This window comes from Maniola hyperantus, chromosome 3, assembly GCF_902806685.2.
Source record: "Maniola hyperantus chromosome 3, iAphHyp1.2, whole genome shotgun sequence".
NCBI classification, from domain to species: Eukaryota; Metazoa; Arthropoda; class Insecta; order Lepidoptera; family Nymphalidae; genus Maniola; species Maniola hyperantus.
The window spans coordinates 9,931,692-9,952,959 of record NC_048538.1 but is presented as its reverse complement, the minus strand read 5'-3'; the positions used below and the strand labels follow the sequence as shown (position 1 = coordinate 9,952,959).

At 38.7% G+C, this 21,268-nt stretch overlaps 3 protein-coding genes across 3 annotated transcripts in view; 2 read left to right on the top strand and 1 right to left on the bottom strand.

The window, feature by feature from the left end:
- The first annotated feature begins 350 nt into the window (after nt 1–350).
- Nucleotides 351–793, top strand: sloth1 (sloth 1). Its single transcript, XM_034984181.2, has one exon. It carries the CDS (start codon nt 575–577, stop codon nt 791–793), a length of 219 nt encoding a protein of 72 aa, XP_034840072.1. The 5' UTR covers nt 351–574.
- Nucleotide 794: 1 nt separating this feature from the next.
- On the top strand, nt 795–1,066 carry sloth2 (sloth 2). The gene has a single exon (XM_034984182.2). The coding sequence runs from the start codon at nt 795–797 to the stop codon at nt 999–1,001; it is 207 nt and encodes a 68-aa protein (XP_034840073.1). The 3' UTR covers nt 1,002–1,066.
- Nucleotides 1,042–21,268, bottom strand: part of LOC117996152 (atrial natriuretic peptide-converting enzyme) — a 34,359-nt gene continuing 14,132 nt past the window's right edge. The window contains exons 2-12 of the mRNA XM_034984156.2: nt 19,688–19,880; nt 14,192–14,405; nt 10,221–10,374; nt 9,629–9,889; nt 8,907–9,090; nt 8,284–8,499; nt 7,311–7,506; nt 6,073–6,272; nt 5,007–5,185; nt 3,968–4,333; nt 1,042–3,807 (exon numbers count right to left, since the gene is read on the bottom strand). Coding sequence (XP_034840047.1) covers nt 3,622–3,807; nt 3,968–4,333; nt 5,007–5,185; nt 6,073–6,272; nt 7,311–7,506; nt 8,284–8,499; nt 8,907–9,090; nt 9,629–9,889; nt 10,221–10,374; nt 14,192–14,405; nt 19,688–19,880 — 2,349 coding nt within the window. The 3' untranslated portion in view covers nt 1,042–3,621. The remainder of the gene's footprint in view (nt 3,808–3,967; nt 4,334–5,006; nt 5,186–6,072; nt 6,273–7,310; nt 7,507–8,283; nt 8,500–8,906; nt 9,091–9,628; nt 9,890–10,220; nt 10,375–14,191; nt 14,406–19,687; nt 19,881–21,268) is intronic.

The window sequence follows — 21,268 nt, the reverse complement described above, 5'->3', positions numbered from 1 at the left end:
CTCCAATCTACCTTTATTACTCTATCTACGGCTGTTGGAAAACAAAGGCTTATTCAAACAAGCACAAAGGGGACACTTGACCGCAACGTTAGTTCCGATTTTCGCCACGCGCCAAGATAGCCTTGTCGCACTGTATCTCTATGCAAACCTTAGAGTATTTAGTGATGCAAATTGCAAACTACAAAGACGAAGACACTGACAGTGACAGCACTAGCACTGACAGAAAAACCTAGGTATCTAAATTATTCTCACAGATCGACAGATACCTAGGTACGTCGTATCCCTATTAATCTGTGGACAGATCCTTTTATTTCGGTTGGTGGACAGATCTGTGCACAGGCACAGAACAATTCTAACCTTTTATTTCTGGTAGTACTCTGTGGTGGTGATTCTAACCTCAAATTTCAAGATTATTTTGTGTTGAAAGATTTATTTATATTTGAATTATATAATAGTGTTTATGTGTGGACGTTTATAATCATAATCTCTTTGCTTCCAACCGATATATTTAAGTATGCATTTCTGTATAGTATAGAACGAAAGGGCCTAAGGAGCAGGAGGTAAAAGAATTGAAATGAGAATTGGTTGGATTCACAAGCTTGTGAACAAATGGCCTGGAAAGAAAACGTTTGGAATGTATAGATTTCTTCCCATGTTCTTTGTACTGGGAGCAGCATTGGAATACTCCATGATCAACTGGAGGGTTGGCGAGGTAAATTTTTACAATACATTTAAGAAGCGACAAGCGAAAGATATTATTGAAGATAAAATAAGGAAGTATTCTGCTATATAAAATGCCTGCTGGTGTAACATGGGGTCAATATATAACTTTTTCAACAACTGCCTTGTTAACTATGTTGGCGGGCTCACAAGTTGTTCATCTCTACTATAAGCCATTAGTAGATCTTAATAAATATATAAATAAAGAGTTGGAAAGTTACCCAGAAAATGTTCAGCAGAAAATTAGACAGGAGCTCAAAGAGGAGGGTGTACTGAAGTAGTGTAATATTATCTTATTAATTATGTGGTTCTTAGTTGTACAGTCTTAATAAATTATAATCATGTACTTTATTATGTTTTATTTAAGTAATCTAATTTTGATAAACAAATCCAAAATATACTGGAAACTAGTTCACTGATTTTAGCCTGATACATTTATTATTGATAATAATGTACACAAATAAACTGGCAAACTATTTTAGTATATATGTAGACTAGCTGACCAGGCGAACTACATACCGCCTCACATGTCACTCAATTGTTTTGCCTTCCCGGAACCCCTCCACTAACACTTAAACTTTGTGGTATGCTATTAAAGTTCAAAGTGACTTTTAAGTATTATGGATCTTTTGTATGGGAATATAGAAAACTGTTGATTTTAGACTTTTTCAGGTGGTTTTTTAAATTTTTCTTTCTGTAAGAACTATCCTCGTACTTCAAGCAATATTTAAAAAAAAATAGTGAAATCAGTTCAGCTGTTCTCGAGATTTAGCGAGCGTGCGCTTAGCAACACACTCAGCGATTCGTTTTTATATATTGAGATAGATCTTCTGTAGTTTGATCTGCATAGCTCTAGTGGACTACCTTAGCAAATAAATAAAATATGTATACATAGTAGATGTTTAGATTAATTTAATAATAATTTGGTATTTTACTTTGTAACATATTTACAATCATTTTACAATTTATTTGATATCCATAAATATTACTACATCCTACTCTAATAAAATTAAAACTAGTTTATAATACAATAAGTTTTACAATTTATTAACTTTTTTATGAGTATTTTTAATTATTGAACAATATTATAAGATTATTTATATCATAATTTGTACTGAAACCAAATATGTTATTTATAGCAAGTAAGAAGGCACTGCACTTTATCCAACATGAAATATGGCTGCAATGTTTTCACAAATTTTATACTTTTGTACTGAGCCAGCGCGTACTAGAAAAATCTACTAGTACTAGTATAAAAGCTGAAAGTTACTCTGTATACTCTCCCTAACACAGGAAGGAACGATCAGCGACTATAAAGTTCGGATCTTTTTTTTTTCACTAATACTTTCGTACAGAAGACAAAGATTCCTTTAGGGCAAGATATGGAGGGAGCTGATGATTGAGGATTTCGGAGACGGATGAAGGGCACGCTCAAGGTATTGAAGATAGGTGGGAGGTGCTCGAGCAAATGTCATTCGAAACCTCATCCAATTGCCAAAAATTTGAATTTTTTTTTTAAATTCCGAAAAAAAGATGGCCGCCATACAAATTTCATCCGCGTCCATCTCGGAGGGTATGAAAGATGGAAGAGTGGTTTCTTGGCAAGAGATGATCAGGATCCGAAGGTCTACTCGATGGGTGGAAAAAAAATTCAAAATGGCGGAATTTATTTTTGTATGACTTTTTTTTAAATTGTTCAAAATGGCCATTATAGACCTCGAGAGCTGCTTTAGCAGCTCGAGCAGCGAGCAAAATACTAGTTTATATATATAGATAACCAAGGTCAGGCACATGCTGGCTCTCTCTCAATTTATTATTGTTTGTTATTCATAATAGGCTAAGCAGCTTTCGCTTATGCATCTATATCATTTTGTGCTATCAGATGTATAAATGCTAATACAATCTTGAATTGATTAACTTGAGCTCAACATCCTTTATTTATTAAATTTTCATCTTCTATTTAACAGCCCATAATTTTTTTATTTATACTTAACATAATTTACTTTATTGCCATAATTTGATTTTTTGTAAATCCTGTGATTGTTAATATTGCTTTCCTGCCATCTTATTTTCGAATACCATACCCTCACACTTTTTGCTTGATTCTGGCTGAAAGGTGATTTTCCAGTCAGTGCATAATATTTTACATATACGATAATAATTAAGTAGGTCTGTACTATATTACAAAATAATAATTTTGTATTGATTGTTGATGGCCTCAACATGTTAAAACAGTCATTTACGTAGTTATAAAAGTATATTACTGATCACGGGTTTCTTCTCATAATGAAAAGGGTTTGGCCATAGTCCACATGTTGGCCAAGTTTGGATTGGCCAGCATATTGAACAATTTGAGAACATTATGGAGAACTCTTAGGCAGGTTTCCATACAATGTTTTCTTTTACTGTTAAAGCAAGTGATATTAAATTGCTTAAAATGCACATAACCCCGAAAAGTTAGAGGTGCGTGCCCGCAAGAGGCCGACGTCTTAACTACTAAACATGTTTAATTTTTTTTTTAATTTAAAACATTTGTTTAAAACAATATCAACTCTGCCAGCAACATCGTCTTTGCTTAACCCAAGTGCTTCAATCTAAGGAGTTACTTGATTGATGTCTTGTAAAGTATAGTACGCGACAGGTCGAGACGGCAATCGGGGAAGGAATACCCCGCACACCCGCACAGCCCCCGCGCTAACAAATATAAATATATAGACTATAGATAGGTATAGTGTTATGTTTCTACATAAATAGAAATACATATCTACCTTATCATTCACTTTATATAATATTCTCTCACTCTAAACTTTTTTATACATAAAACTTAACAAATCTTACAAGCTACATTAAAATACATAACAGTGGTTGAACATTATTTTGCAGTCTTTTGCGCTGTTTAAGTCAGCTTGAGGAGTTGGTGATAGTTCGTTTGATCCACTCAATATGGGAGGTTACTGCGTCGTATATACGAGGTCGACCGAGTCCAATTTTCGAGCATGCAATTCGCCATCCACTGACCCCTAGTAAAGACCAGTGTTTAGATTTTTCATCAAAGCACACCATTGAACTTCCAGCATATTCTTCTTCCTATAAATAAACGCTTTTTTAGAATGCATTAGATAAAAAGTATTTTTAAGGTAGTAGCTATTATAATTATTATAAATTGTATAATATAGGTAAATAGTATTCATCATCACCAACCCATCGGCGGCTTACTACTAAGCACGGGTCTCAATAAATAACTTACGTCACAATCATCTTGGTCATATAACGGTTCAGCACATATTCCATTTCCAGTCGCTATACTGACATTTTCACATGTGTTCATTGCTGTGGGCACAACGTGTACTCTTTGTAACTGATCTCTGTTTCTTGTCCAACCGAGTGTATTGCAGATGCTTTGTTCATCTGCTTTAAAGCCGTCGTCGGGCAGGCAAGCGGGGCGTACAAAGTCTGTCATCTCAACTGGCTCTTCCAATCGTACCATGGCCAGCATGCTGCCCTCCACGGGCGAGCGCACCATACCCACGATGCGCCGCTCCTGTTGCCAAGGCGTAGTGCTCTGAATGCGTACACTGCCTAATCTTGCTGTCCACTCTGCTTTTGGTTGACCCTAAAAGAGTACATAATTATAGGTACATAAAAAGTCTTAGTTAAAAAAACACGACTGCCTTGCTAAAAACGAACTAATAAAAATCGGTCAAGTCGAGTCGGACTTTCATATGAAGGGCACATCGTACAAGAAATAACATTTTCTAATTTTAATGGAGGCCATTTTGAGTTTTTTTTTGTTATAGCGGCAATAGAAATACAAGTTCTGTGAAAATTTCAACTCTCTTCATATTACAGTTGTACAGTTACAACTTACAGTATTACATACAGACAGATGCACAGACAGACAACGGATGCTAATTTTTTTTATTTAAGTAAAAAAATACATTTTAAAGAGGGAATGGATATTCGTAGGAGAACCAGAGTAACCGACGTAGCTCAGCGGGTTGCGAAGTTTAAGCAGCAATGGGCAGGACACGTGGTTCGAAAAACCGATGGACGTCGTGGTCCCAAGGTCTAGCTACTAGCTAGCTGCTAGAGTGACAACCTCGCACTGAAAAGCGCATGGGAAACCCCTCACCAGGTAGACAGACGACATCAAACGAGTCGCAGGGTATCTCTGGATACAGGCGGCTCAAGACCGTGACGTATGGAAGTCTCTACAAGGGACGTACGTCCAGCAATGGACGTTATCAGTTGATGTTGATGATGATTAGTATAGATTAGTTGGCTACCTGGAAACAGGAGGCCGTAGTGATAAGCCAGGCGGGATGGATGAGCACGGCGTCGCAGGCGTGCACGTGGGTGCGGAAGAGCGCGGCGTGCCACGGCCAGTCGCCAGGCCGCGCGGCTCGCGGCAGCCCCTCCACCCCCTGCGCCGAGCGCCCGCCGCGAGCTGACGCCAAACCGCATTCTGAAGAAACAAACATGTTATATACATACTACTTACTAGCGAAGCGACCCACCACTTATTACAATTTTTTTGAAAATAAAATATAAGTACCTAGCCTATGTTACTCAGGAATAATGTAGCTTTCTACTGGTGAAAGAGTTTTCAGAATCGGTTCTGTAGTTCCAGAGATTACCCCCTATAAACTTTACCTCTTTAAATAAGTATTATATTATAAGTGTAAGTATAGAAGTACATAGACTGATAAACACATAAGTAACACTGCTTCGCGTTGCGCAATCGTATAAAAATTCAAATATCTTTATTTATTGGCTTATTCATGTGCTAATAGCCCAATACCATAAAAGCATCGATGTATAAAAGTAAAGCACAAATTATAAATGAAAATAAAAATAAAATTTTTGGTACATGAATAATAAAAATAAAAATAAATAAAATAAAAAACATGACTGTCCTGACATATTTTATTTTTTCAAAAAAATTATAGCCAGTGCCACTTGGGTTAAAGTAAGTAAGTAACTCATACATCCAAATCTGTTCAGGCAATTAGAAGTAATGATGGAATAAAGAATTCCATACTCATGCATGCACCCTGAAAACATTACACTCCTTTTGTGGGCAGTGCTTTTAGATAAAAATGCATTTACAAGCAAAAGACTTCAACGCGAGTGAAGCTAGCGAAAAGTAAAAATGTATTAGGTTCTTCTTTATAGTCTTATTCCTCATTGCTGAGGGTGACTCCTTTCCATTAATCACATAATGGCAAGAGTTCTCTTTAATAATAATGCGGTCGGTTCCCAGCATAGAGTAAAGTAATATAGTGGTTCCCAGATCCTTCCGGCAAGTAGGATAACGACACATTTTCATGGTACTGTAATCTGTATACGTACCTAACTGATCGCAGACTATCTTGATGACCCTCCTCTGTGGACAGTCTGTTTTAATAAATGAAATCTCAGGCGCCGTCGGGTCGACTATTTGTACATATTCAGGGGTTTCTCTTCTCGCTCTCTCTTGTAAAGTGTCTTCAGTGGTGTCTTCTTCGACCTCTTCCTCTCCATCAGGTACCGCCTCCGCGGATACAGCAGCTCTATGTTTTGAAAAATTAAATTGTTAGTTTGTAAATAGGTAAGTAGGTTTTATCCTACCAGTCAAAAATTTGTTCAATGGTATAAACTATCTTAGAATTATCTCGATGATCATCAACCGCCGGCTCACTGCTGAGAAAGGGAGGGTATCTTCTCAGAATGACTACCACGCTGGCCAAGTGCGGATTGGCAGACTTCACACACCTCTGTGCACATTATAGAGAACTCTCACGCATGCAGGTTTCCTCACGATGCATATTTTCCTTCGCTGTTCAAGCAAGTTATATTTAATTGCTTAAAATACACGTGTCGTGATTCGATTAAATTACTGTCTGATAATTCCATCATGATTCGGAGTTTTGAACAAATCGTGTTTGTCTGTGGTCAATTATTGTTCTCAAGTGGCAATAATGGCGGTACTATTTTAGATTTTATGTTGTAGTCTTGAGAGCATGTTTGAACTGACCAACATTCAGCACGTGTTTTTAAAAAAGAAATGGCCACGAAGGGGGAAACATCGAGGATATATCGAAATTCGAAATGAGTGATTCGAGATTCATTACGCATCGTGCTCTGAAAGAGTCGAGTTGTGAAAGGGGGCTTTGAATCAGTTACTGTGAAAGTTAATTTGTGTGGCTGTTATTATCGGTGAGTCTTCTTGTATCGTTCCAATTTGTTTCAATAAATGTGATTTTACCTATCTGTGGATACGGTTGGTTAGAAATGTTAATTGGAAGGTTATAATAGTTAGATACTGGTTGGTCTGAGATCGGTATGGGGATGGAGGAGCCGATCTATGTAGGTAGGTAGGTTTGCCTGGCCTAGTTACTTTTTATTATATTAATAGTTCTACTAGTTGTTGATACAAATTAAATCTAACTATGGAGTTCTCGTGCATTCTATGAACTCATAACACACGTAACTCCGAAAAGTTAGAGATGTGTGTGTGCCTGGAATCAAATCCCGGACTCGCCGACTAGGAGGCTGACGTCAACCACTAGGCTGTCATCGTTTTGCTGCAAATAAAGGGAATCTCATACTTGTAAGTAAGCACAGTGCAGAGCGAGTTGGCGAGGCTCATGAGCGCGCGCTTGTCGGCCTCGTAGGGCGCGGCGCAGACCTTGCCGACGCGGCCGCGCTCCGCCCACACCGCGTAGCCGGCGCGGCTCCGCACCGCGCCCAGCGTCGACTCCGCTGTTTCACGCTTCCACGACGCCAGGGAACGAGTCACCCATACTGGTACATAGTGACAAGTGAATTAACAAATTGTCCACAAAGGCGACCTTTTAGGTTGTAGCTGCCTTGCAAATATATCTACTGTCGTATGTAAAGTCGGTCAAGTGCGAGTCGGACTCGCACAGAAAGGGTTCCGTATCAACGTACAATAAACAACACTTTAATTTTCATTTTATTTCTACCTATTATGGTTCACGAGATACAGTTCACTGACAGACAAATGGACGGACGGACAGCGGTGACTTAGTAATAGGGTCCCGTTGGCACCCTTCGAGAGCGGAACCCTAAAAAGGAGTATGACGACCACTATCCTGTCCGTTGTGAACAAATCCAGCAAATGGGATTATATTATTATGCTCCTAAATAGATATTAGGAAGCAACCAAAGTTGTTCATTCCCACGGCACGTAACACGTGCCGCGTGCGTATTTAAAAATCGGATGAATGATACGCATCCGAGTCCCCTTTTAAATATATCGCACTGTGCACATAGTTAGGTTAGGTTCTTAATATTATGTTAATATAAGTTAATAATAATAATAATAAATAATAAATACACTTTATTTGCACAACCACAAGAAGGATTACATTAAAGAATAAAAAAACACAGACAGAAGGAAGATACAAAAGGCGGCCTTATCGCTAATTAGCGATCTCTACCAGGCAACCTTGAAGATTGGAAAGTATAAGGAAAAAGTTATTGATTTTGTAGGGTGGTCTTATTATGTTACAATCGCACGCTAGTTTTGATTAGGTAGTAATTTAGTAGATGTCTTACAGCAACCAGCTTCATCACTGCCATCGGCGCAATCGGGCGTGCCATCGCAGCGCAGATGCGCGGGAAGGCAGCGCGGCAGCAGAGCGCAGCGCAGCGCGCCAGGCCCCGCCGCAACGCAGTGCGCGCAGCTGCGCTCGTCCGACGCGTCCGCGCAGTCCGGAACCGCGTCGCAGGCGCGCCTGGACAGGGCAACACGTTGTAGACCACCCATGCAATCTGTTTTGAACAATAAGGTATGTATGTAGGTACAGTAAAATTCATATTTTTAGGTAAGTATATTACAGACGACCTATGCCGAGTACAAATAAAATAAAAATAAATAAATAATCGGTGAACGATCCGTCTGACAAACGTCCACCATTTCCGGCTGAGTGAAAAATCTGAAATAGAGGTTTTTACATAGGGTACCTACCTATTGCTAAATTTTATTACCACTTTACTACCCATATTATAAATGCGAAAGTGTGTTTGTTCGTTGGTTGGTTGGTTTGTTGGCTTTATAAAAGTTAGGTAAGTACAATGCGCATAAAGTAAACTAAACAAGTAAACGATTATATCTACTTACCATAATATTTTACTAGTATAATTGGTTGCATCAAAGATTTGCTTAACTGGAGATTTACCTGGTTCGGGTAAACAAGATCCTGGGCCGAAGTAGTCAGGGAAGCGGGAGCAGTCAAAGTGCGGCCGCAGTCGGTCCGGCAGCCGCGCGCCGCAGCCAGCGTGAAACGCGCGGCAATACGCGTGGCACGGCCGCACCAGTCTGTCCCCATCGCAACGAGGTTGAAGCATTTGGCATACGAAATCCTACAAAAGAGTTTTATAAAGCTTTATTCTTAATTTTTTACGTGTCACATGCACCTACAAGAATAACATTAGATACAAATGAGACCCTGTAAGGGTATGACAAAAATATACATATTACGTAAAATAAAATTATTAGGTACATACATTAATTGAAGCTTTGAGCTTTTAGAATAATATCTCTATAAAAGGTTGTTTTTCTTAAATCACGAATAAAAATTCATAATGATATTATACGAGTTGGAAAATGTAACGCGCAAAAGCGACAAAATTATCTCCAACTTTAAAAGATTTGGAATATGGCCACATTGTCACAGTTAAGTTTGATAACTACATCTTAACTTCAAATTCTTGTACAAACTTTTTGTAGCTTTCGTTAAAACTACCTCTTTACCTATCTCTTTATCTTTATTATTTACTACGTGTAATTAACTTAACTTGTTCAATGTCCGACCAAGTGTCAAAACTAGGTTAAATAAAAAGATTGCTTCTCGTCGGAAATGTAGAAAACTAAAAAATATGTAGGTAGTTAGGTAGCTACCTGCGCTAGATAGGAGCATTCTGCATCTAATAGCTCTCTAAAAGCGACGAGATCGCGAAGCACGGCTTCTTTGGAAGAGTGCCCCACTAGGTTTGGATACGTTGTGGTGTTGTATGGTAGATGTGAGCACAGGGCCAAAGTCAATGGTGAACATTCTCGGAGGTCCTCTTCGATTTCGAACGTCACAATCTCAGTTGTTGATATCTCTGTGATTGGTAAATCACCTTCTTTTAAAGCCTGTGAAGATATTATTGAGCTTTCCTGCAACAAAAACAGATACTTAAGTATATCTACAGATACAGATAAAAACAGTGGTAGTCAGTAGTCTAGTGGTTAAGACATCGGCCCTCTATTAAGGAGTCGAGAGTTCGATCCCGGGCACGTACTTCTAACTTTTCAGAGTCATGTGTGTTTTAAACAATTAAATATCACTTGCTTTAACGGTAAAGGAATACATCGTGAGGCTACTTGCATGCCTGAGAGTTCTCCATAATGCTCTCAAAGGTGTGTGAAGTCTGAAAATCCGCACTTGGCTAGTCAGTCAGTCAGTCAATCGGTCAGATTTCACTTTTGTGTATATAGATAAGGTTACCTCAATATGCAATGTTGCTGGAAGAACTCCTAATCTTTGGAAGTAGGGTGCTTGAAGCTCCCGCGTCAATACGGTGGATACTTCAGCGGTGGTCACGCCCGTAAAAATGGGTTCGAATGATACTTCGAAATGTATTCGAGTACCTTTTTCGACGCTGCAAAAAGAAAAGAAAACGGTTATAGCATAGTGGTTACTTAAATATCACTTGCTTTAACGATGAAAGAAAACTTCGTGAGGTAACCTGCATAAATGAGCTGAGAGTTCTCCAAAATGTTGAAGTGTCATCGCACTAGCTAACGTGGTGGACTAGAGGCCAAAACCTTTCTCATTCTGAGAGGAAACCAGCGCATTCAATAGTGGGTGGGATGTGTTAATAATGGGTATAATGAAAAAGAAATATTCAGTAATGAATAACCGTTATTGAAGGCGTCTATACTCGATGCAGCAAAAATATTGACAAATGGTAGAACTGAAAGACGAAACCATACAAAAACAAATTAATAAAATATACTTAGAATAGTTTTCCAATGGCGATTAAATAATTGAAGACAATGAAAAATTAACCACACATATCAATATTTATGATATCCTTTGGTTTGTCATTTGTGGTCTTACCTACATGGACAAGGAATTGTAATATGAGCTTTACAATGAGAAACAAAATCATATTATCATGCGTAAAAAAGGTCTCCTCACGCGACATTTTAATTTTCTGTGTCAAATTTCATGTCAAAAGTACGATTTTGTTTCTTAATTTAAAGGTGAACCTGGGTGAACCGTACTTTTGACATGACAGTTGACCCAAGGAGTTAAAATGGCACGTGAGAAGTAATTTTGTACGGACTATATATACCTACACGTCATAGGTCACTTATTAAACCTATCCAAAATGATTTCCTTATCCTACCTAAAAAGTACGTTACTCGTCTACTCAGCTCCTCGTATTTCACATAGCTCTACAGTCTACACCACTCGCGAGTCGCGCATTGTTTGTTCGCATCATTCGCTCGCCACAGACTACCAGTGTATAACTCGCCACCCACGCTTCAACGAGTATATAAAAAACTAGCTTTTGCTCGTGACTTTGCCCGCGGTACATATAAAATGTAAATAATATGTTAAGTTCCGTGATACAGTAGCTTCATAATTGTGCAAGAATTATTAAAATTAGTTCAGTAGTTTCAGAGTTTATCGATAACAAACAAGCAATTTTTTTCTCTTTGTAATATGTATTAGTTTAGATATACTTAGACTGAGCTTTGTTGTACTCACCCTTTTCCACCAGCAGAGCTAAGCTATAAAACCGGCCAAGTGCGAGTCAGACTCGCGCATCGAGGGTTCCGTACTACATTGCAGTCGAATTTTTTAGACTTTTTCCACAATAATTCAAAAACTGTTATACATAAAAATAAATAAAAAGCTGTTTTAGAATCTACAGGTACCTACAGCCCTTTCAAACGATATCCCACTTGGAATAGTAATCTCACTTTGAACGTTGAAAATACTATATTCACGGTTTTCGGATTTTTCCCTTTATGCTATAAGAACCTGGCAAATTTAATAATTCTAGATCAACGGGAAGTAGGTAGGTACTTTTATAGGTTTCTTGACAGACAGACAACGAAATAATCCATTAAGTGTTCCTATTTTCCTTTTGAAGTATGGAACTCTAAAAACGATCTGGATTGGTTGATCTCATAGACATCTCAGCTTAGAACATCTCTGGTGGAAAGACAACCTTACTGCCTGTGCAGCACCGCGATCCGTTTGCATTAATCGTCGTGCGATTGTGTGTATCATATTGCCTTGGGAAAGTTAATGCGTGCTTGGATTTCTTAACTTTGAACTTTCTATGCTGTACGTGTTGTTCACCGCCTATGAAGGTCATTCCGGCCCTTTCTTTTGTGATTTGAATGTCAAAAGTGTGCATTACGGTAACAATGGCGTACCTATTTACAAGGAAAGTAGAGTGTTTGAATAGGTAGTGGTAGGTCCTATTCCGATCTGACTCCGATGCATTCTTGATTGATTCGGAACTTGTTGACGTTATTGCTAGTTCACTTTATTGCTTTACTGAAGATAATGATTTTTAAGAGTACCTAGTTTAGAATTATTACTTGCTAAATCCATGATAAGTAATGAGAGATTATTGAAACGTCGTTGCTTTAGATCAAACACATACATAGGTACCTAGATAGATATCTACATTCTACATACTTAATGTTTATGAAGATGATATATGTTCATCTTCATCTTTTGATACAAAAAACTTTATTTCACTGATTTTTTATTTGAATGAATAAATGAATGAATGTTTTTATTCAGAAAAATGCAGGTACAATAGGTTGGAACAATGTCTGTTGAGCCTTATACATTTTACCATTGTAACTGGTGTTTGAATATTACCTTAAATTAAAAACATAAAATTGAGCAAATGTTAAAATATAAATATTAAATATAATTATTAAAAATATTTATTTTCAAAAAGTACCTAATATAAAAGATAAATATTTATCGATGCCTACCTACTGAGTTTACTATTACTATTTGTCACGATAAACTTAACTGCATATTTTATTTTAAAACCTTTTAAAGTTATATTGCAAACTTTCTTTTCATAACTGCATAATACCCGATAGAAATGGTAAAAATAATTGTAATAACGGATATTCAGATATTATAGTGAGTACTTTTTTATGGTCCTATAGCACGCTCAATCTTAGCCGTGCGACTTCTAGAAAGCAAAACTTTCTCCTTCATAAGCTGTTATTTCTGTAGATACAAGTTCCTTTATAAGCTTTGCTTTAATATTTAATAATATTTATAAAAGCACTGGATGAGGCTTGAGACTTCGTCCGCGTAGATTTAGGTTTTTTAAAAATTCCGCGGGAACTCTTTGATTTTTCGGGATAAAATACAGTTGTGTTAATTCTGGATATAAGCTATCACGATTCAAAAATACAATCATTGTGGCGTGAAGGATTAACTAACATCCAAACATTCTTCAATCTTACAATATTAGTATGGATAAGGATTAAGATGCATATGACATCTGCCGATATATTGATATACATGCCGACATACCGTATGACGGATCAGGGTGTCATGTGTGTACCTACATAACAGGTACAGCTAGCTTTAAAAGGCTTCCTTCTCAAATACCAAAGCTTTTGTAAACGGAGCTGGGTGGGTTTAGACTCAGGGAGTTATGAATTTGTTGCGCATTTGACTGAAGGGTATTTACGCGGGATAGGTAGGTGACAAACATGATGGGTTGATTTACGCTACGCCGCGCATAAGCCGGGTAATGAAGACGTCAAAATCCAAGAAATTACGTTCGTGCAAAAGAAACGTGCGCGGCGCTCCCTATCTAGCATGAATAAATAATAATAAGCTAAATTATAATTCCATTGCCCATGACGGACGGCATGGTCGGTCTGGGAATGCCATGTACTTTAGGTACATGGCATTTCCCATTTCGTCCAAGATCAAGATAAATCCACCCTCAATTATACATTTAATTTTATTTTGCAATAGTCATTATCATCATCATCATCACCAATCCATCGCTGGCTCGCTACTAAACAGGGTCTCTTCTCAGAATAAGAAGGGTTTGGCCATAGTCCACCACGCTGGCCAAGAGCGGATCGGCAGTCTTCATACACCTTTGAAAACATTATGGAGAACTTTCAGGTATCTAGATTTTCTGACGATGTTTTCATTACCGTTAAAACGAGTGATATTTTAATTGCTTATAAAACGCACATAACTGCAAACAGTTAGAGATGCGTGATTGAACCCTCGACTCCCCGAAAACGAGGCCGACTATCACGGCAATGCGTTATAGCCATTTTGATAATAATTTAATTCGTAGCGTAAACTTTGCATTAGAATCATGATTTTAAGGTGGTAGATATTTCATAGGTCATTTATATTTAGGATATTTTCTAAGGATTAAGCCAGTAACTTACTTATCCAAGGCAAGAATTTCAGCCGCGACAAAGCAGGATCTCAATTCTGAGTTTGCGTATGTGTCATAGAGAGCCTGTCGCAACTCTACATCTCTCGTACTGTTCCCTTTGACCTCGGTTGCGTCGTCACGGTCGTCTTGCGCTCCCCACGAGGAGGCCACGAACGAGCCCCGAAAAGTTTGCCGGTTCAGTGGGTCCCCAAACAGGTACATGTCTGTAAAAGAAAGGTGATGAAATAATAATTTTACGACGAAACATTTTTATTTTACCAATTACGGCATAATTGCATTTATTTTTGCAAAATGTTCATAAGTTATAGCCTAAACCTTCTTAGAAAATTAGTTTTTCTATTGATGAAAACCGTATGAAAATCCGTAGAGTAGGTACCTACCTAGTTTCTGAGTTAGCCCGAACACAGCACGGCGAGGGTTTTCTTAATTTATAATTATGTAAATAAGAATAAGAATAAAATGCGTTGATAAGATTAACCCCTATCCAGCGTAGATATGTAGTTTAATGGTTGAGTAACCGTTACGAGTAGGTAAGTATGTACTTAATTTAATGTTAATTCAGTAATAAATTATTATTTTAATCGACTTTTACTTTCAGAATATACCTAATTATAATAAATTATTTATTGTTAAGTATATTAAAATAGAGACACGAGTGGTTACATTAACAATTTGCAGAATAAACAAAAGCATAACAAATAAACGTTAGGTTTACCTACGGCCTTGGTCAGGCTATGCTTGATTCAATAATAATTATAATAATTAATTAATATAATTTTAAATACCTACTGCTAGTATGAAAGCCGTCGCGCAGTAAGTTTCATTTGTCGCAGTCTGCAACCCATAACTAAACCTCCTACATTTAGTACGAATAAAATTAGATGAATTTTGACCGATATACTTAATACAGATGTGCTTGGAGTTTCTCTATGTGATCAAATCAGAAATAAGGAGATCCGTAGGAGAACTAGAGTAACCGACATAGCTCAACGGGTTGCGAAGCTGAAGTGGCAATAGGCAGGGCACATAGTTCGTACAACCGATAGACGTTGTGGTCCCAAGGTGCTGGAATGGCGACCTCGCACCGGAAGACGCAGCGTTGGAATGCCCCCCCATTAGGTGGACGGACGACATCAGACGAGTCGCAGGGAGCCGCTGGATCCAGGCGGCGCGGCGCAAGACCGTGGCGTGTGGAAGTCCCTACAAGAGACCTATGTCCAGCAGTGGACGTCTATTGGTTGATGATGATGATGATAATACAGATCAATTATTTATTTTCTGAGTAGATCACATGGATCTATACAAACTATATCTACTGTATGTGTATATCAGACTGTTTATGCACTTGTTGAGGCGAACGCAAGGCCGCACCCGGTGCCTGGCCTTTCAACCACTTGGCGGGCCTCGGTTATTTAAATGTCGCCGTCGTGTTTTAAAAGAGTACCTAGGTAATATACTTAACTATAATATTATAAAATTCGAGGAATATATTCGCTTTCATATTAGAACTACCTAGAATATATACATAGTCTGGTAAGTACATATTTGCAAATAAAATAAGTGTCACTAATGCACAATTTCATATTATAGGGAGATCATGTATTCCTACATGGTATGCTAGCCTAGTGGTAAGAACGTCCGTCTTCTAATCGGAGGTCGGGAGTTCGATCCCGGGCACGCACCTCTAGGCTCTAACTTTTCGAAGTTATGTGCGTTTTAAGTAATTAAATATCACTTGCTTTAACAGTGAAGAAAAACATCGTGACGTCCAAAGGTGTGTGAAGTGAAGTCTACCAATCCGCACATGGCCAGGGTGGAAGGCTATGGCCAAAACCCTTTTCACTCTGAGAGGAAACCCGTTCTCTGTAGTGAGCCGGCGATGGGTTGATCATGATGATGATGATGAATGTAGGTACATAGTCGCAGGGAGCCGCTGGATTCAGGCGGCGCAAGACCGTGGTGTGTGGAAATCCCCACAAGAGACCTGTGTCCAGCTGTGGACGTCTAGGAGCCGCATACATTATGGTGGAGTGCATTGCAAGAGCAAGAGTCCTTCTTTTCCGCGAATTCGGTCCACGTGTATTTGGGAGTATTGAGGTGAGTGCCTTAATGGTGTTTTGGGCCTTTTCACACACCAGATTTATGTGTCTACCGAAATTCAGCCGCGAGTCCAGAGTCACTCCTAGGTAAGTAACGGTTGGGGTGGGTTTTAAATGTGTATTGCCGCACGTGAAGATGTTATCCGCGCTTAGTCTCCTGTTGAAAATAATAGCAACCGTTTTTTCTGGAGCGATTTCTAAATGGTTGTGGGTCATCCATAACATTATGCTATGCAGAGCTTCATCCCCTTTCCTAGCTAGATCTTCCGCATTATTGGCTGTCACCGACACTGCTAAGTCTTCTGCATAGCAAATTAGCTTAACACCTTCCGGAACTTCTACCGACATAACGTCGTCATACAATATATTCCATAGGGTTGGACCAAGGACTGATCCTTGGGGAACACCTCCTCCTATTTCGACTCGAACTCCCTTCTTTAATTGAATAGCTCTCTGATCTAGGTAGTCTATTATGCTATTTATTAAGTATTTGTTTATGTTCTTCATTTTCAGCTTAGCTATTATTTTCGACCAGGATGCAGTGTTGAACGCGTTTCGAACATCAACCAGAATTAAACCATTCCATTTATTTTCTTTTTTTGCTTGACTTGCGAGACTAATTACTTGCCTTATTGCGTCTATTGTCGTTCTTCCCTTTCTAAAGCCATACTGATTTTCTTGGAGTCCTCCGTTTCTATCTATTTCCTGAATGAGTCTAGTGTTGAGAAGTCTTTCGTATGTCTTAGCTAGAACATTGATCAGGCATATAGGTCTATATTTATTAGGCTCGTTTGGCGACTTTTTTGGTTTGTCAATAAGGACGAGTTTTGCGAGCTCCTATATGGGTAACAGCCATGGACAAGGGAACACACAGGAGGAGAGTGTTGAGCACCCAGCGTATGATGGCGTTGAGAACCTGCTGCGCCTATAAAACAACATCTACCGATGCTGCCCTCGTACTGGTGAACTTAATCCCAGCTCATCTCTTGGCGAGGGAAAGATCTGAGAGCTATGGACTGAAATTACCAGAAGAAAGAAAAGCCATCAGAGAAAGGACCCTGGTTAGATGGCAAGAGGAATGGGACCAGTCCACAAATGGACGATGGACGCATAGACTGATTAAAAATATAAATAGTTGGGTATCCAGGAAACACGGAATACTGACGTTTCGAATGACACAGTGTTTCACAGGACATGGGGTGTTTATGCAGTATACGGAGCGCATAAAAAAAGAGACAGCAGTAAGTGTATGTACTGCGTGGAGCCGATAGACGATGCAGAACATACACTGTTCCGTTGTCCTCAGTTTCAGGAAGAAAGAAGGAATCTCGTAGCCGAGCTGGGAGGAGAGTTTGGAGTGGAGAGCCTCATAAGCACAATGCTGGAAGACAAAAAGAAGTGGCAGATAGTTCAGAAATACATGGAAGGTATAATGGAAAGTAAGGAGAAGGACGAAAGAGGAGGAAGTTGAGTTAGTCCGCGGCAGTAATGGTAGGCCAACAAGGCGGGAACATTACTGCTTAGAGAAAGGAGGGGTTTTTAGTCGGTAGGAGTCCGGCACTATGTCCATGAGGGTTTTCCCCTCCTAAGCGAAAAAAAAAGCTGTGGACGTCTATCGGTTGATAATGATAATGATGAAGAATGTACATACCTATCTATACATAAAATAGTTTTCCTTTCTAGTGAATAATTGAGAATATTTTAGTAATGAATGCGTCATTCGGTGATATTTAAAGAGACAAAAGCATACTTTATATAATTACATAAGTAGGTAAGTAGGTGTCTGCTGAGAATATCTACTTTTCCTGTTTTTCTACGACAGTCAGCTTATTACATAATAGGTATAATACTCGTGTGAAGGCATATACCTACTTAAGAGAACATTTACGCTAATAATCCAATGTTCACTGAACGTCTATGTACCAATTTGGCACTAGCTTCGTGAGTTAATGAAGCCAAGGATTACAAGATACAAGACACAAAGAATTTTCTTTTAAAGATTAACAAAGAATGCTTTGTGGATATTTAGTTGACATGCACGGATGGCTGAGCACAAATTGACTGCAAGCCACATTGTTAGATGTACGGCTTTAGTGGACAAATTGAGTTTGTCAACGAACTGATCTTGTACTGATGTTTGAAGTGCATGTTATGGTACAAGTGACATCATTTTTCTGGTATACTAATTTAGGTAGACGATATACTTTTTAGTTTTTACAATAAAAACTAAGTAATTTTTGCATAGAATTTTTAAGCAAGTTTTTGACGAATTAAAGATAGTACTTTCCTTTAAAATAAAAAACCGGCCAAGTGCGAGTCAGGCTCTCACAACGAGGGTTCCGTACAACAGTCGTATTTTTTCGACATTTTGCACGATAATTCAAAAACTATGATGTATAAAAATAAATAAAAATTTGTTTTAGAATGTACAAGTGAAGACCTTTCATATTATGATACCCCACTTGATATAGTTATCTTACTTCGAAAATTGAAAATACTAATTATTAGTTTATGACCACAATTTAATTTTTTTTGTGTAATGTAACCACAAATTCACGGTTTTCAGATTTTTCCCCTAATGCCAGCTATAAGACCTACCTATATGCCAAATTTCATGATTCTAGGTCAACAGAAAGTACCCTGTAGGTTTCTTGACAGACAGACAACAAAGTGATCCTATAAGGATTCCGTTTTTCCTTTTGAGGTACGGAACCCTAAAAATTGATAAAAATAGTGTAAGTACCTACTTATTGTTGTGTAAGTACTTGTACTGTACTAAAACTTGTAAAACTGCGTATCCACTATCACTATGGTCGGCTACCAAATTGTGCTCCGCGCCTCTGCAACTGCTTCCAAAAAGGCTGACAAGACACTGACCGAATCCACTACTTACTGGAAAAGTTGCTGAATTGCAGATACACCCCAGATGGTCAGTCGGAGAGTAAACGCTATGAACTAGCGTATCTTCAATAAGGTACTTTGTTTCTAAAGCAGTGGTTTAGTAAAGTTTGGAACTTAGATTATTATCTACACTAATATTAAGAAGAGGAAATATTTGTATTTTTGTATGTTTGTAACGAATAAACTCAAAAACTAGCTAGCTCAACCATTTGCAAAGCTGAAGTGGCAATGGGCAGGACACATAGCTTGAAAAACCGATAGACGTTGGGGTCCCAAGGTGCTACAATGGCGACCTCGCACTGGAAAGCGCAGCGTTGGGAAATCGATAGACGACATCAAGTCAGTCGCAGGAGCCGCTGGATTCAGGCGGCCCAAGACCGTGGCGTGTGTAAGACTTTAAAACTTCCTGCAAGAGACTTATGTCCAGCAGTGGACGTCTGTCAGTTGATAATGATGATGATGACAACAAGGATAGTGGTACCAACGGCCGAGGTAAACAGCGACGGCAGCCAGCAGTAACAGCACAAGTAGAGCGGCCAGAGCCGCGCAGCAGCCTCGGCAGGAGCGGCTGAGCTTGCGGCGCGTGAATCTGATGTCACTGCTCACCGACATCGTTGACTCCGGCGGCCGGTGCGAGCGACATCGACGCTGCCCGCTCCGCGACCAACCATAGCCAAGCTGAAACAAACAAGAAAAATAGTTTAAAAAGTTTACTGCAGGACTCACTGAGACAATTCAAACAAGCTCAAACCCTTCAGACGTGGAAGATGGAACTCCTCAAAGGATAACAGTTCCTAAATTCCTAACGATCAGAACAATGGTTTTCGCCCTAAATCTCCCGGTGTCTGAAGATCATAATTTGAAAATTGCTTGTTGCCATATTCAGTGGAGTCCTACGGCTCTGATACATGGGGCTTCAAAAAAAACTCAGAGTTACTAAGTACGAGGAGATTGACAGAGTTGTTACGAAGCAGATTTTTAGTAAAGTAAATTTTTTCCATCCTCAATTCGCTCACAGTTCGCCTTCACTTGCCTTCGTTGCTCGGTATGTACCTACATGGGCCTACATGCCTAGTCTTTAACTCTGTTTGCTATAGGTACTAAGTAAGTAGTATTATAAATGCGAAAGTCTGTCTGTATGCTAATCGACTTTGGTCTAGATTGATTTAGCTTGCATCCCGGCGGGCATAGACTGTTTATCCCAAAATTGAATAGCTTCCACGAGATAACCTACTTAAAAACCAAAAAGCTACGCGGGCGAAGTCGCGGGTTTCCTTTAGTAATAAATAATTTTAGTTTTTGCCTTACGCTTAGCTATATTTCTTCTAGTCGGTTCCCGGTTCCGTCTTTTTACTTTAGATAAATAGCGAATGGCAAAAAATACAAAAAGCAACAATTTACCGAAGGAACATTTTTGCTTAAGTAGGTATAAGAAATAAGAATACTTTGTTGGGTATGATGGAATCACAGCTTTTATCAATCTCGATGAATGAACATGCGGTTTTTTCCATGTTTCTTACATCTTTCCGACTTAGACTTAAGTACCCACCTATTGTAAGTATAAGCTAGGTCTTCATCTGCAGTCTACTTTCTAGATGACTATTATGTTAAAAAGTTGGACCCTCAGCTGATATTTGGAATTCGGAATATCATTCTGTGTGTTGAATTTAGAAAAGAAAGCTAGTTGCCGTTAACAGAATTTAGTAGGACATCGACATTATTTTGTGAAATAAGGACGACGTCGATGGACCGGTTTTAGTTGGTAAAAATAGCTATAGGGTACCTACTTATATGTATTTTCGTACCACTTGCTCAAAAAAGTGACATTCAATGCCACAAAAAGCGTACATAACAATAGTCATTTTTAATCTGTTAAAAACAGGGAAAGAAAATTGTACTGAATTTAATTCATCCCCTAGGGAGAGAATGTGATTTAAATTTGGAATACTTAGGTACCGAAAGGAGATCGCCCGTGAACGGGCCCTCTTTTGTGGCGTCGTGTCAAAACTTAATTTTTTTTTTTTAATGTGTTATTTTTTTACGATTATGTTTTATAACGACTTTTT

Bases quoted from the DNA above. Each gene is read 5' to 3' on its own strand.
- sloth1 (XM_034984181.2), top strand. From the start codon at position 575: ATGAGAATTGGTTGGATTCACAAGCTTGTGAACAAATGGCCTGGAAAG.
- sloth2 (XM_034984182.2), top strand. From the start codon at position 795: ATGCCTGCTGGTGTAACATGGGGTCAATATATAACTTTTTCAACAACT.